Source organism: Sparus aurata, chromosome 19 (genome assembly GCF_900880675.1).
Source record: "Sparus aurata chromosome 19, fSpaAur1.1, whole genome shotgun sequence".
Classification (NCBI taxonomy): Eukaryota; Metazoa; Chordata; class Actinopteri; order Spariformes; family Sparidae; genus Sparus; species Sparus aurata.
The window spans coordinates 12,555,026-12,571,271 of NC_044205.1; the positions used below are offsets into that span (position 1 = coordinate 12,555,026).

At 41.0% G+C, this 16,246-nt stretch overlaps 2 protein-coding genes across 5 annotated transcripts; one reads left to right on the forward strand and one right to left on the reverse strand.

The window, feature by feature from the left end:
* Positions 1-1,844: 1,844 nt before the first annotated feature.
* fen1 (flap structure-specific endonuclease 1) lies at positions 1,845-6,871 on the reverse strand. 2 transcript variants are annotated; one of them, XM_030398772.1, is made up of 12 exons: positions 6,720-6,871; positions 6,110-6,228; positions 5,623-5,725; positions 5,362-5,464; positions 4,912-4,975; positions 4,527-4,636; positions 3,992-4,128; positions 3,627-3,693; positions 3,229-3,360; positions 2,978-3,129; positions 2,393-2,507; positions 1,845-2,149 (listed from the first exon to the last, which is right to left on the reverse strand). In XM_030398772.1, the coding sequence occupies exons 2-12, from the start codon at positions 6,189-6,191 to the stop codon at positions 2,072-2,074; spliced, it is 1,143 nt and encodes a 380-aa protein (XP_030254632.1). In that variant the 5' UTR covers positions 6,192-6,228; positions 6,720-6,871; the 3' UTR covers positions 1,845-2,071. The 2 variants fall into 2 exon arrangements, with proteins under 2 accessions (XP_030254632.1, XP_030254633.1); XM_030398773.1 differs by having other exon boundaries at positions 6,462-6,724.
* Positions 6,872-6,919: 48 nt separating this feature from the next.
* On the forward strand, positions 6,920-15,958 carry tm9sf1 (transmembrane 9 superfamily member 1). 3 transcript variants are annotated; one of them, XM_030398771.1, is made up of 10 exons: positions 6,920-7,469; positions 7,825-7,951; positions 9,639-9,850; positions 10,625-10,756; positions 11,611-11,733; positions 11,969-12,327; positions 13,430-13,584; positions 13,760-13,945; positions 14,338-14,611; positions 14,792-15,958. In XM_030398771.1, the coding sequence occupies exons 3-10, from the start codon at positions 9,644-9,646 to the stop codon at positions 15,183-15,185; spliced, it is 1,830 nt and encodes a 609-aa protein (XP_030254631.1). In that variant the 5' UTR covers positions 6,920-7,469; positions 7,825-7,951; positions 9,639-9,643; the 3' UTR covers positions 15,186-15,958. The 3 variants fall into 3 exon arrangements, with proteins under 3 accessions (XP_030254631.1, XP_030254629.1, XP_030254630.1); XM_030398769.1 differs by lacking the exon at positions 7,825-7,951; XM_030398770.1 differs by lacking the exon at positions 7,825-7,951 and having other exon boundaries at positions 6,920-7,463.
* The last annotated feature ends 288 nt before the right edge of the window (positions 15,959-16,246 follow it).

Here is a 16,246-nt window from a genome sequence, read left to right on the forward strand (position 1 = left end):
CAATAGAGCCCTGTGGTACCCCTCTGCTGTTGTTACAGGGGAGGATACATTTGAGATCATAAATAGAAAAAAAAAGTCTTGAGCATCATCATGAAATTAGTTTTATAGTAAAATGTTGTTTGTGATATTTCAATCAGTGACTTCAGGGTATTTACAAAGCACAAAAGGGAAATAGTTGTTTATGTTCAGGTGTTCCAACCTTCTTATATCTCTACGGCAATCAATCAATCAATCAGTCAATCAATCAAAGCGTTTTATTGTTATCTTGCTAGTTTACAGCAGAACAATCAGGATGGATAAATAGCACCACAGGTAGAAGGAAAATATGTCCTTTTAAAGAGGCATTAAGTCACAGGATGTACAAATCTATATCATGTAGTCCTGCTGATTGTCTTAAAATTAACCCTTTAGCTTCAGATTGCATTGTACTTTTGAGAGCAGTTGAGGGGAAAATTGCTGCTTATGGCAGCAGGAAAAGATGGTAAAATTTAATCTGCTGGATTGAGGGATTGGTGTATTTAATCTCTGGAGTGTTCTGATGGTTCTTGGTTTTAAAGGTTCATTACAATGCTTATTCTCAAGATACAGCTCTTGGTATCTCATCACTATGTAATGCTAACACCTATTTGTACCAAATTCAATGTATGGTGCAGTTTTCCTTACTTTATATGTGAAATGATAATTCTAGGAAGTATTAACCAGTAAGAATAATGAAAAATACAAACATTTTAAACAAATGTGTTGTCCTCTTTCACAAGCTCTTGTATTGCTCAGTTTGTCTTTAAAGTGACACGGCTACATCCACTCTCTGTATGAGTAATTTCCACTTGTTCATTCATCACCGACTTTTCTGTTAAGAGATGAGCCATCTAAGGGAAATATTTATTTTATATTTTCCATATAACACCACGCACGGCAACTCACCTGATAAAATAAGACTGTCAACATCATGTTCTGTCAGGTTGATCAATCCTCCAATACATTTGATTGAGTCTTCATATGCACACAGACAATACACATGAAAATGGATAGTCACTATTTGAAAACGAAATGTCTCTTTTAGGTTAAATGATAGACAAATTCTTCACAGTAAAAGAATATTAATAAAAATGTGTTTTTAAATTTTTAGTGCAGCAGCATCAGCTAGCACTTACTGGGCCTTTTTTACATCAGTGATAGGGTAAGGTGACTACTCGAAATGACTCTGAAATGTGTGTCATATACACACAATTAGTACATTTAGCTGCAGAAAGCTGTAGATTGACTGTTACTATGACAATCCTGCCCACCAACTTACCAATTAAGCCTGTAGACTAGAAATGCACTCAGTGCCTTGTGGAATTACCCTCCACCACACCTCTTATGCTCTCGTCTATCAGCCATACAAATAAACCAGTTTTTAGAATTCATACTTGATCTCATTTAGAGACATGAAACATGAAACTCCAGAAACTAACAGTGACATTTCAACTGTGCTGTACTACAGTAAATGTCAACCAAATGTCTTGAGGAAATGGCATCACACTGCTGATTCACTGGACTCCTCAGCATGTCGATTTATGTGATCCTTTCCACAATAGTTCTTATAGTAATGTCTGCCACCATCACATTATGCTGTATTGGGGTGTTCAGCTTACTGGGTAGCTCGAGCGTCCCATGTACAGAAGCTTTGACCTCGCTGCAGTTGACCCGGGTTTGAGTCTGGACTTGGGGTCCTTTGCTGCCTGTCACTTCACCTCTCTCAACCTGTTTCCTGTCACGTCTTCAGCTGTTCTATCAATAAAAGCCAAAAGGCCAAAAAACATTACGCTGTATTCAAACAAGGAAATAAGAAAAATAACAAATTTCTCTACAAAAGACTTCAATACTTTTATTCATTTGTTTTACATCAACAAAATCATGTTTGGTCACAAACATACAGTTTTTCAGCTGAACTAATCATCAAACACAACCTCTGATTATGTAACAGCTTTTTCTTGCCTCACCTGGAGCTTTTTTGTATTCTATTTAATAGATGTTATTCATAAAAATAATTGCTTCCCAAGGGAATCAAAGGCGCCCGATGTTCAGTCTATTTCCCCTTCTTAAATTTGCCCGGTGTGGCTCCAGTCTTCTGCTTCTTTTTTGCTGATCCTTTAATCTCCGGTTCCTAAGTGAGACAAAAGCAAATGAGTCAGGCGTTTACAAGATAACTCAGCTAAAGAAAGAAAACACATAGACTGGGAAAATTCATAATTTACTCTGGTATCAAAATAGTGCAGTCTACAGAACCACTCTTACTCTTTATGGTTATTAAAATGACTAGATCAAGATTCACACATGCTACTATAGGTAGTTAAATTAATTATAGATTAAGTACAATCATTTTAGAAACAGACAGGTGTACATGTACCTTTCGTTTGGAGGACAGGGATCCAGTGACAGTGAAGAAAGAGTCCAGTCGTCCCTGAGTGCTGCCCTGTCGGCTCTTTAAAATCTTCTTACAGCCGTTACGCATCCTGTCCTCACTGCACACATATACCCAAATCAATCAATCAATCAATCAATCAATAAGATGGAATCCTATGCATGATGTTATTTTCCATCTGAACTTTCCTTTTTTTTATTAGCAACAAAAACAAGCTCTTAAAACAGCCTTTATAAGACAGAAGTGCAAGAAGAAGTGACTGAATTAGATCTTTAAGAGAAACGTGATTATATGAAAGGTGTTAGAAAGGGTTCACTGTAAAGAACTCTGGCATGTGACTTAAAATCTCATTATATATAAAAAGGTTTTAAGCTCAAGAGACACTAAAACCATTAACTCTGCTTTTACATGAGCAACAGTGCCACCTAGTGGTCAGATGTCGTATAACCAGCTGTTCTGTTCATACAATCACAACAACTCTACCATCAGTGCAAGAGAACTCAATAAGCAAGCAAAGAGGATGACTTCAACATGCAGTACAGTGCTGAAGAGAGTCTGCTGATGGTTCACCTGAATTGTTTCTCATCGCACATGAACTTGATCAGTGCATCCTCATCCGGCTCACTCCACTTCAACTCCACTGAGGAGCAATCCACCACTTCTGGCTTCAGGAACAAACCCCTGGCCTCTTTGTACAGCCAGTCCTCTGGCGCAGGGTGCTTCTGCAGGAAGACCAGCAAAACACACACACAAAGAATCAGGACCAGACTCCACTTTATTTAAATGGCTGAACTTCTAAATTGCAGCAGACATCAACTTACGCTGGGGTCAATGTTTTCAAGGATCTCCTCAATGCAGCCGTGCTGTTTGATCAGGTCGATGGCTCTCTTTGGGCCAATCCCCTTGATGGTGCCGCAGTAGTCACAGCCCAGCAGAATACACAGGTCTATGAACTAGGGTGGACAACAGAGAGGAGAAAGTTAATGCAAGAAAGACCACAATACAGTTTACACAATGTACCTACTCCAACTGTGTTTATGATTCCACAGCACACAGTTAGAAACAATAGGACAATTTTGTGACATTTCTATGATGAATGCAACATTTGGTTTACAGAGAGAGTGACCAGCATGATAAAAGTGATTCTAGAATTTGACCACATAGAAAATGGTGCTCCTGATCGTGTAATGTGGTGCACCTTTAAGAGAACAAACTGTACCTGTTCATTGGTCAGGCCGATGTCTTGCAGCATTCGACTGAAGTGGAACTCTTGGATAGGTAGTTTCCTAAAACAAAAAAAATACCTTGATGGTTATCAAATCCTCCCTGAGCTGGTGAAACAACCTAACAACACTGCCATCATTAAAATAAAACATGTGAACTGTGATAAGTATTTTATCCAATGCTACTGCCAAAACAATTAAGGATAGCTATTTCAACTATAGAAATAATTCAGAGGTGACATCAAAAGTTGCACCAGAAACAAAAACGGGAGAAGACATCAAGTCATCTCTATCCTTTGAATATTTATGCAACAGTGGAAACCAATGACACAGTAACAATGGGACACAGGTGTAAGATTACTTTGCTTCACTGGCAGTCAGGTGTCTAAGCAGGACATTTGTCCCAAAGGTCAGCCCATCCATGTCCTCTGTCGCTGTGGCAAACACCTTCCCTGCTTTAACCAGAGCAGCACAGCTGGCCTCCGCCTCACATGGAGCCTACAACACAAAAACACATCCAATATGACATTTCAGAATTATTCACACACGGCTGTCCTGGTGCAATTGAGTTCACTTGACTTGGGAGAAAAAACACTTTTGTTACCAGGCAGTGGAGAAGCAGACATTTCTCTGCATTTTTACTTCTCTAAAAATATATTCTTTAAGACCTTTTATGAATCACAATTCACATACATTTACATATCTTATGGCAGAATGTTCACCATTTGTTTCATATGCCCCTTAAAGCCCATTCTGAAAATAAACATGAGACTATCAATGTAATGATAAACATGTAAAAGATTCCTCAAAGCAGGTTGGCAGGTTCACTGTTAATATAAATGTGGAAGTGTATTTAAAGCCAGCAAGAGTTGTATCAAAGGGAGAGCTGATCTCACCTCAATGTAAGGCACTCCCATCAGAGTCAGAAGCTTCTTGCAATCATCATTATGCTGCTTAGTGACTTTTACTAGACGCTTGGTGAATTTGTCAATATTCTCTTGTTCGCCTGTTTTGAGAAACACAAATTGCAGATATTTTAATACATAACCAAAGTCTAACATTTTATCCATCATTCACATGTAAATAAATCTTATTGTAAAAAAATAAAGACTGATCTCAATGGATTTCATGCTGTAAAACAACGATTTTGATATGTAGAAAAAATATCATTTGTTTGCCCTCATTAAGAGTGTCAGGGACTGCATAAAGCACAGCCAACAAATCCAGACTGGCATCAGTCATGACTATTGTTAAACAAAGTGCAGAAAGCATTAACATTACCCATTTCCTGGGCTTGAGCCAACATCTTCTCAGCTTCTGCCCTCCTCTCCCCTCTCTTCTCCAGCTGGGGGTGAAGATAAGAGCAAAGACATCGTGCGAGAAAGAAGATACAAATCATGTAAGTTACAAACACAAATGGAAATTCAGTATTTTAAAAAGGATAATGAGAGGCGATGCAAGTCTGTAAATTCCATTTAACATGTTTTTCCCCTTAATATTTTCAAATAAATGCTTGACACATAAGTTTTAAAAAGTTTTTGCTTTTGCTGATGAATCAAACAACAGATTATACAGACTACAACCATAGTCAATTGTACACATAATTATTATTAAAGTCACATTCAATGTTAAGTGTAAACAAAAGCAATACTACACAGCAATAACTATCAATCTAATCCAATCTGACTACCAGGGAGAATGGCACCTGTGGAAATCAGAGCCCATACAAACCTCTGCTGATTTGAGCTGTGGGGGCTTGCCATCAAACACATACACTGGTTTGATGCCGTGTTCCAGCATCCGGATCGTCCGGTAGAACATTCCCATCAGGTGGCTGAGAAAGACAGCAAGCAGTTGAGAAAAAAACTATTTTAGCCTTGATCCCAAAATGAATCTAGGGTCCATCCAAGAACTACAGTACTGTATCTGTAACATGTCTCCTTTATGGCTCCTTGTCTGAACGTCCAAGTGTCAGAATTTATGGGGTTGTACCTTGTCGTCTCTCCATCCTCATTCTGGAGAACGTTCCCGTCCTGTCGCACAGCAATCAGGAACTGATAGATACACATGGAGGCATCTATAGCAATTTTCCTGCCTGTAAAAGTTACAAAAAGCAGTTAGTAGATTAAGCACGTTAACAACATCAACAACACAATAGCATTGAATGTAAAAAAGTGAATAATATTACTCCATTTGAAAAAGGGTTTGAAAATAGTTAGTTTAAAAAAGTAAACTAATAAATAGTTTTGATACTTACTGGGTATCTACATTTTGGACCTGGGGTCAATTAACCCTTACATAAAATATGTTATGGATGTCAATTTTGAAATGATAACTCTTTATGTTGATATATCTTCAATCTTTGTTGACACACAGCATTGATCCAGTTCACTCAGGGGAAATCTCACATTTAATTCTAATGTAGACCTCTTAATCCTAACCCTAGATATAAAAGGGAAACGGAGCCTGTTGTGGTTACCGAAATAGTTCTTGATGTCCTGCTCTCTGATGGCACCAGGGGCATGGTCAGCAATCAGCTTGGCAAGTCCGTGTATTCCCATAGTGCTGGGCTGAAGCTCAAACTAAAAACACTGAAGTCTGAAAAACAATTTAATAAAAAATGTTTGTTAATTCTACTGACGTACACACCCATGCTGGATACACGTTCTCTATAGCTATGTTACACCACTCGCTTTTAAATGTTTATCTTTTGTTTATGTTGTGCAATGCCTTGTCTTATGCACGCCGAATTAAAGACAAGAATGTGATCAGTCAACACATTACTTTAGCTGTGTTCCGTGACTCTGGATTTTCAGTGAAATGGTGCCTACGTTAAATTGGCAGTTTCTTGAAAGAAATCCGGGGTGCAGCGATAGAACGTGTCCAGTCAAGAAGCTAACTCTGCCGCAGAGAGCTAACTATCGGCAAGGCTGCAGACGTGTAGCTAGTGTGTGGGCTAAACACACAAAGAACGTGAACGTCACATGTATTCCCAATGCACATGCTATTAGCGGATAGCAGCAGATGTCACCACTATATTGAACATACAGAATTAGGTTAAACAGGTTTATTGTTTACAACGGACTCACCGGGCGGCTGCTCCACTCGAGTTTGTACACTTGTCCCGGTGTCTCGGGCGCGAGGATTGGCGTCTCTTTCGCGGGAAATCGAATGGCAGACATTTTCCATCAATCTATCGAGCGCGGCATCGTGAGAGACGCTGTGGAGCAGCGAATCCACAGTGCAGGAATGATTAAACTGGTCTGAGTGCTAACCAGGAAGTACTGGGAGGGCATTCGATTGGTTCGTTGAGGTTGAAGGAAATCCGGTCAGTGAAGCAAAATAATAGTGTCGCTCAGGTAGGAGCTAAAACGGACTAAATGTCGGTTTTCGGCGGCGTTAAAGCACGAAAACAAACCACTTCAACATCAAATGTCTTGTGAGTGGGGGGTGTACTACTGGCTGTAAATAACGCCCGAGCCTTTGGGCTTTACTATCTCCGCCCACTCCGGAAAACTCAACCGAGTCGTCGTTATTTTTATTTTTTAAGGTGACGTGGAGTCGGATCCCCTCTTCTACACTGTCTCATGTGTCAATGAAAGTACTTGGTGTACCCGGATATGAACGCAATGAATGCATAATACGTTGTGACATTGCGTCGAGGGTTTCCACGATGTTTAGCTGTAAATCTTTACATTGAGGATCCAGTCTCGGCGCATACCGGAGCGGAGAGGACACTGCCAGGGCCTGAAGTCCGTGGAATCCGGCGGACAGACAGGTTTTGTTGGATCTGCAGCATCGGGACTGAAGTGACACAGCAGCGAGTGAGACTGGTATGGGTATGTATGGTTTGCCAACTTCTTGTCTGTAGCAATCTGCTGTCATCGCATTGTGGCCATTTCGAATAAAACACAAATCTTGAAGATGATGTAGATTATTTTACAAGAATCATACATTCAGCCCCTTGTTATAGTTACGTTTCTTTACACAGTATCTGTAAGATGAATGGGATGTGCCCTGCGTTTCATGGCACTTTGATACCTAACTTTGCTTCAAAATTTCTATTTCAGCTATCAATAGACGTTACAAAGCGTTTATTAAAGCATTCATGCGTTGGCTCCCATTTGTTAAACACACAAAAAAATTAAAACAACCATATGAAGGTTTTTTTATTGCTGTCTTGGCTCTAAAAAGTTCAGAAGGTCCACACCTGCAGCTGTGATGCTCTGAGACATGGCAGGAGGCAGTTTGACAGAAGATTATGGACAACTGAAGTTTCTTGAGACCAGCCCCACCATAAACCAGCTAAATCCATAGTTCAGTGAGTTAAACATATGCCCACTATTTATCAAGCACATACACTGTCCTTCAGGGTCGGTCCGACTAAAACTGATCTCTGCTGTCATCACAGCATTCAGGCTTTTCTCCAAGGGTAAAGCTGACAATCAACACGGCGATGCACAACACAGAATAGAAAGTGTCCACTAAGTTTTCATTGATTTAGAACTTGGGGTGGGACAAAATATCCAAAAGCTAAAATACCGTATGTATAGTACTGCATGGCTTCCTCTTATGATACATTTATCGATACGCTGGCACCAGATATCACAGTTTGACTCACTAGATTCACTACTTCTTAACTTTTTGTGGTGTAAACGTCTGTAAACTCTATTACACAGATTGAAAAGAATGTAGTAAGCCATTGCTCTTTCTGCTTTCTGGCAGGTTTAGTGTTTTTCCTAATGTGTGGAGGTTAGACAATAAAGGCACATATGGACATGAACAAGTTGCAGTCAGTGTGAGTGAGGAAGGGAGCTAAGACTACGCACATTTTAATACATTGTTATATCTGAGTTCATGTCAAATTCTGTTAAACTGACACCACAATGGAGTGAATAAATGACATTTTTCTTTAGGGGTATCTGTTTTTTTTCGGTGAGGTTAGATGATTGACTCGAAAATGTATCGCAGAACCACTGCATCATGAATCTATCGTTATTGTGTACAACTGTATTGTATCGTGAGTTACTTTGTGATTCCCACCACTCCTAAAACTGCAACATGCAGACAACTCACACAGTCTGCACTGCTGGGACATTTGAGCAGTGTGGCTGATAGAAGTGAAATGCTGACTATGGATACGACCTCAACAAATGTCACATCATCATGATTTGAATAGTTTTATCTGCCTGCCTAAAAATTGTGAAACAAAAGTGGCCAAAAATAAATGTCATATTGCACAGGATATTGCTGTTACAAAATGCCTTATTGCCTGCACCGTAGCATCATAATTTCACAATTTCGAAATACGAGATAAATGATTCCTGTATTATCGATTTACAGAACAAGGCTGATGGGTGTTGTCTTTTAGTGTCCTTCCCAGAGACATCTCACCTCAACTTTATCGTTGTGGCCATGGTAGATGGGTACCGATGATGGGTGGTTTTAATCACCCGCTGTAGAGCCTTCCTGTCCTGGTCTTAATGCATATTAGCATTAGCATACTAGGATGCAAGTATAGCACACGGTGCACAAAATATGTTTCAAATTAATTTTGAAAAGTGAACTCATACTCAGGAATTCTAGACAGTTTAATAATGAAAGACTCAAAGAATAACATCTGTGAGCAAGATGTGCACATCATATCATTCTGACAAACTCAGAACAGACAGATAAAAATTGACAGCTCAAAAAGCTCCAAAAAAGGGCTGATGAAAATGATGTAATACATTGTAATTCATGTTGGTCACACAGTGTCTCGCAGTTCTGTGTTAGTGTGAGTGAGTGTTTTCTGCTGTGTTTGTTGAGGGAATGACTTTGCATAAAATTCTCCATTTTCTTTTTTTCTCTTGACATATAAATCATCACATTTCTAGTCTAAATGACATGGACATCAGCTCCTTTCCTGGCTTGAAATGAGAGGCAGGCTGTAAGCGTCAGGACAGGCTAGTCCAGTTTAAATCAAACCTGTCCCTCTTGATCCGATGAACTGTCTGTCTCACCCACAGGGGTTATGCAGTGTGGAATAGGACACCTGCCAGGTGGCTGCCAGAGGACGATGGGCCTGCACTGCGTCTTGATCCTGTGCTTGTTCTCAGGCTGGACGGTGGGCTACAAGCAGGGGGACAACGTGACTCTCTATGTCAACAAAGTGGGCCCTTATCATAACCCCCAGGAGACGTATCACTACTACACCCTGCCTGTTTGCAGGCCAGAGAAGGTCAGTCTTTGTCCGGTTTTGCTGTGTGTTAAGGGGCTGCTGTATTTCACTGAGGGAACTGGAGATCATTTTGTCATGCTACTATAAGGATCACGCATAAGTCTCAACATTTCTTGTAAAAAATGCCTTTATCTGAAATGTAATGTGTCCTCATTGGGCCATACATTTATAATGGTTTCATATAAGCTCATTTTAAAACATGGTCGTATGAAGTGGCTCTCAGTAGGCATTTAATCCTGTGTCCATGTATAACCACGTGAGCAGGTTGAAGCATTCAGAGAGGTTTTATTTAGGACTTAAGGGAAGAGGACTTGGCTGGATTGTCACAGAATCTAACAACACATTTTGATGAATTCAGAATTTAAAAGGAACATAAAACATTTTGAGAAATGGGTGATATTTGGCAATAACAATGTCCCTGTTTTGCTGATGTGAGATTACACCTGCCAGTGAAAGCTAATAAGTTTTGTCCCTTTATTTAAGCTTTAATTCCTGACTCCTGGCTATAAAGAAAAGCCATTATTGGAAATGTGATTACGTTAGTGGCAGTGAGACCCACACTTACAGCAGTAGCTTTAATGGGATATGCTACCTTTAAACACCAGGCATGCAGTGATGGAGTGTGATTATAGCCAGCTGTGTTGATGTGCCTGATATTTACTACCTCATGGCTGTGTGTGCTGCTTTGTTCCCAGAATTATGACTGAATAATACTCTGTGCTGCTTGTTTTTTTTAACACACTGTTACCGATATTATAACACCTTCTCCTTCAGGTGCATCACAAGTCCTTGAGTTTGGGAGAGGTGTTGGACGGTGACAGGATGGCCGAGTCGTTGTATCACATCCGTTTCAGAGAGAACGTGGAGAAAAAAACTCTCTGCCAGCTCACACTTTCTGAGAAACAGGTATTTATTGACACAAGAACAGGATATATAGAACGTGTTTCTTTGTATTCTCCTCACATCGTGGGGTGGGTTTCATTACACAAGGCTCAAAGGTGATTTCAACTGTTTGCTTAATTTTTTCAATTTAATCCTGCAATTACTACACTAATTGCAATCTTGAATATGCCAGTCTATTTTAGTTTAAGATAAATAGTTTATCTGATAGCATTAAAATGCAAATTTTCCCTCTTGCTCAAAAAATAATGAAACTGAAACGTGTATATGAATATTTAAAGTTCCTAAAGTGTGCCGACAGCCTTCCCAAATTTGAATATACGTAGTACGATCTGATGCTATCGGTTTGCATGTCAGCACTGTTTTGGATTCTAGGAAAGAGGATGTAGCAGAGAAGTTCGTTACAAATGTTTCATTGAATTGGGGCAAGAGCACCAACAGTGGGCTCAGTGATAAATGAAACAGATGTGTTATTTCCTCAACTGGTTAAATTTAATAAACTCAAAATATCACAAGCTTTTGTCCTTCAAGGGGCAACATGTGAAAATTGGCCGATAGTCAAAGCGGAGTCACTTCAAATAAATGTGGGTCGGCATATCACCAGATAACTGCTGCTTAATGTAACTGCCGTTGGCTAGAGATCACGGTGGTATTACTAGAAGGGACAGGCTGAGGCTAGCTGGTTAGCGTATTAACTTCAGTAGATAGTTCAGCAACACAACACATTTATGTCAGAAATGTTATTTATTCACTGTCTGTTGGTTGCTTGATTGAATTTTTTCGTGTTTAAGACCGAAAGTCTTGTATATTTCACCTTTAAAACACATGAGACATAATTGTGGACATATTTTGTGTGACAGGTGGATGAACTTCGTGAAGCCATCGAGGAGCTGTTCTACTTTGAATTTGTCCTAGATGACATACCAATCTGGGGGTTTGTGGGATACATAGAGGAGAGCGGCTTCCTGCCCCACAGCCACAAGGTAAACCTCTTGTGCTCCTGAGGGTTTGTCGATACATTGAGCAGATTGGATTGTGTGAGGGAGACAAAGATACATAGAAACAGAGAAATACTGTAAGTTTCTTAAAGATTTTATCTTTATGCAAAGTTCCTGTTTTAGCAGAACCACACTGTCTTTCTTCTCCTTCCTGACCTCCTCCTCTTTCTTTTTTTTCCTTTTTTTATCTGTCCTTGCCACCCTCTCTCACCTCCAACAGGTGGGTTTGTGGACTCACCTAGACTTCAACATCGAGTACAATGGCAACTCAGTGATTTTCGCCAATGTCTCGGTTAAAGACGTCAAACCCGTTCCCCTGGAGGAAGGGGCGGGTGCAGCGGTGGGTGGAGTCGGGGTGGGTGGGGGCAGCCTGACAGTCACTCACACCTACAGCGTACGCTGGTTCGAGTCCTCCCTGACTCACTCCAGGAGAGCCGAGCGCCTCAGAGACTACTCCTTCTTCCCCAAAACACTGGAGATCCACTGGCTGTCCATCATCAACTCACTGGTGCTGGTGGTGCTGCTGTTGGGCTTCGTCATCATCATCCTCATGCGGGTCCTTAAAAATGACTTTGCAAGGTTGGTCAGCGAATAAGCTCAAATGTTTTTTTTCCTGGGCCAGTGAATTGGACCCTTGAACTTTCATAATAGTTTCAGTCTTTATATGAAAGGCTGAGAAAGACTTCAGGTCTACATCAGTACAACCGTTGGCACGTATACAGATGGACGACATTTCAGCCCCTAGTGCTAATCTTTCTGATGAGTTTGGTTTTAATCAGATATTTGATGCTGTAAACGGGGTGAGGCATCATGATTGACGAATAATCCTGGCTCACGATTGACCGGGCTGTATGGGATGGAACTCGATATGTCTGACTGCAACACCCAGTTACTTCAGTGCAGACTCCAAATTTGGCTCCGAATTACATCACCGGTGCAGTGTGGCAGCACTCATATCCAGGATATGTTGGTTTCATTTTTGTATAGTGGGAGAAAGTGGAGACGCTTCATCCATCTTGATATATTTAAATCTTACCCACCAGCAGCCTTCTGGGTAATAAATAAGTCTCAGGGATAAAAACAGAGGTTGTCAAGGTTGTAAAATCTCTTAAATGTAGCTATAAGAACTTTTATTTGTTTGACAGTGTAATGCAAGATTAGCCAGCCAACAGCAAATAAATCTACAGAAAACCGGGCAATTGTTGTTGGCATTTATGACAGCAGAAGTGCCAGTCACCTGCTGCATCCAGCTTCGTAATGTTAGGATTTGCTGCTTTTCTCAGTTTTATAACATTTTAATTTGATTTTCAGTAATTGAATGTTTTAAAGGGACATTTTTCACCATGTTTTAACAATTTATAGACTAAACAATCCATTGATTAGTTGCAAAGAAAGTAAATTGATTGATCAAAAGTAAAAAAGCCCTAATTGCAATGTCTGTTTAAACTAGGTGCATTCAGGCCATATATACTAAAGTTTTGCCTTACTTCAGTTTAAAAGGTCTGAACTAATGTGCCTTTAAAGATAAGTCATTTTCTATATTCTCTGTTGTACATAATCAGATGTTTTTGGACTGTTGTTGTTTCTTTGAGCACTCTTTTTCTTGTGACAAATTACAACAACTTCCCTCATCTGCTACTTCATAACATCCTTGTTGAAAGCCATTCTCCCTCGCCTTCAGGTACAACGTGGAGGAGGAGGGCGGCTGTGACGATCTGGACCAGGGAGACAACGGCTGGAAGATCATACACACCGACGTCTTCAGGTTTCCCCCTTACAAAAGCTTGCTGTGTGCTGTGTTGGGAGTGGGGGCTCAGTTCCTTACCCTCGCAACGGGTGAGTGTTGATCTCAAATTTATCAAGTATAATTGACTATACTGTACTGTTCTGTAGCAGCCATCTTTGTACTGAAAATAGGAGTGACACAACAACTAGTAACCTAATAATAGTATAAAGACACAGAGCTCAGATGTAGGAGTCTCATTACTCTAATGTCTCTTCTTCATGGTAGCTATCATCCTCATGGCGTTGCTCGGAATGTTTAACGTGCACCGCCACGGCGCCATCAACTCTGCGGCTATCGTCCTGTACGCTCTGACCAGCTGCGTGTCAGGCTACGTGTCCTGCAGCTTCTACACACAGATTAACGGCCAGCGCTGGGTGTGGAACATCATCCTCACCTCGTCGCTCTTCTCCGGTAGGTCTGACAAGAAGTTTCTGGGATCACTACACGTTTGTTCTTAGAGCTGGGTAAAGAGCACTATTACTTCAGCTTCTATTACTGTCATGTACGAGGTAACAATGCCAGTCTGTTCAGTTGATGATTTATTCATGCATCTATAATGTATTCCATCGTTCACACTTGCAGCAGTACTTTGTTATGTTCAGGAAGTTGTGTGAAAGAAAATATGCCTTCTGGCACATAAAACTTCCTGGTCTTCTTAAGTAATTAAGCAGCCTTATCTCATTATATTTTCATCATTATAAACATTAGTATAATAGGTCCATTTTTAGCAGTACTCCGAAGCAGAATTTCTCAATGAATTATCTGGAGTGACTCAAAGACAATGGTTGTCCTTTTATTCACAGCTCCTCTGTTCCTCACATGGAGCGTAGTGAACTCCATCCACTGGTGGAGCGGCTCCACCCAGGCACTGCCAGCCACCACTGTGCTCCTCCTGCTGGGTGCCTGGGTGCTGGTGGGATTCCCTCTCACCGTCATCGGTGGCATCGTGGGAAAGAACCGAGCCGGTAGCTTCCAGGCTCCCTGCCGCACTCGCAACATCGCCCGGCAGATCCCCACACAGCCGTGGTACAAACACACAGCTGTGCACATGGCCATCGGCGGCTTCCTGCCATTCAGGTGAGCTGAATCTAGCTGTGACACAGGGAGATACAGGGCTACAGTTTGAGGTTTCACTGTGAAATTAGACTTTTTGGTAGAAACTAAAAGGGTATCCCAGCAGAGGGTTTTAGTTTTATGTCAAGTAGGACTGCTACAACGTCACTCATGTCTCCCCTTTCTTTCAATCTGCTCTCTCAGTGCTATCTCAGTGGAGCTCTACTACATCTTTGCCACCGTGTGGGGCAGAGAGCACTACACCCTCTACGGCATCCTGCTGTGCGTCTTCGCCATCCTCCTCTCAGTGGGTGCCTGCATCTCTGTGGCCCTCACCTACTTCCTGCTGTCTGGTGAGGACTACAGGTGGTGGTGGCGAAGCGTGCTCAGCACGGGCTCCACAGGCCTCTTCATCTTCGTTTACTCTGTTTTCTACTACCGGAACCGGTCCTCTATGAGCGGCCTGGTGCAGAGCACGGAGTTCTTCGGCTACTCTCTGCTCACGGCGATGGTGTTCACGCTGATGCTGGGCAGCGTCTCTTTCTGGGCCTCCCTGGCATTTATTCGCTACATCTACCGGAGCCTGAAGATGGACTAGACCTGGAATATGCATACACTCAGACACACAGCATTAATTACACATTTCCTCATAGCACACATGGACAATCCTCATTCTCCTCTCTTGCTTTCAAACATAAAAAACACACAGGAACATACACACCTCCCATAGGGTCAATGGGAGGAGCAACAGGGGCCTTTACGTTGATTTTACAGGAGCTCATTATCAAACTGTCATTGCTGGAAAAAGGGATAGTGACTTAATGGATGGACAGAGGGACGGGGATCGTCTATTTAACGATTAAATGGGATAATTCGGTACAAAGGGATGATTGCGTCCCATCAGGATTGAATGGGTAAAATGTATGATCATATATGAATGAATGGATTTAATAATTGTATGATGCAGTGTGGCAGCATTTGTTCAGGTTCCTACTTCACTGTTTATGAAGGCTTGGCAGGATCTACACATCCTCTTCTCCCTACATCACACTGGATACCCACTGAGATAGCAGACTCTGTAGTTTTGATTGATTATGCAGCAGTGCAAGTGTTAATACTTGCAATTATACGCCCCCACACATACAAATGTGGCAGTCAATTCAAATATAGTAGAATTATTATGTTTTGCAGTGGCCCTGTCAAGCTCCACACGGCCCTGCATTGGATAAGAGGGAGGATGCCTGGTGGATGTAAGAGCTGTTAAATGTTGATGATGGGAGCAATATTGTCATTGTATTCTATGGTCACCATTGACTGTGATTTTGGTTTTGATGTAAATAGTCTTTTCAATAAAATGCTTTTTGAATACAATATCGCCAGCAAATACTAGGCAAATTTTTCCCAGGATTTTGTACATGGTCCTTTGAATCTTTAATAAGGGTCCTTATTAATTATAATAATTATGTTAATATTAATGAGGTAATATTACTATTATTGTTTCCATAACTGAATAATCCCTGTTCTCAGGGAAAATAGAGGTCCGTGTTCTGGGGACCTCTATTTTCCCTGAGAACAGCTTGTTTATTGCTGGAAAGCTGGAAGGGTATAAAGAGTATGAAATTGTTGTCCTTTATGGTCAGTTTGGTTGTCTAGTCATGA

Excerpts from the sequence above, each read along its gene's own strand:
- fen1 (XM_030398772.1), bottom strand. The coding sequence starts at position 6,191 with ATGGGAATACACGGACTTGCCAAGCTGATTGCTGACCATGCCCCTGGT. Across the intron at positions 5,465-5,622 it reads GAGGATGGAGAGACGACAAG|CCACCTGATGGGAATGTTCT; the intron begins GTACAACCCCAT and ends TGTCTTTCTCAG. Across the intron at positions 2,150-2,392 it reads CCCTGTCCTCCAAACGAAAG|GAACCGGAGATTAAAGGATC; the intron begins GTACATGTACAC and ends TGTCTCACTTAG.
- tm9sf1 (XM_030398769.1), top strand. Across the intron at positions 10,757-11,610 it reads TCACACTTTCTGAGAAACAG|GTGGATGAACTTCGTGAAGC; the intron begins GTATTTATTGAC and ends TTTGTGTGACAG. Across the intron at positions 12,328-13,429 it reads CTTAAAAATGACTTTGCAAG|GTACAACGTGGAGGAGGAGG; the intron begins GTTGGTCAGCGA and ends CCTCGCCTTCAG.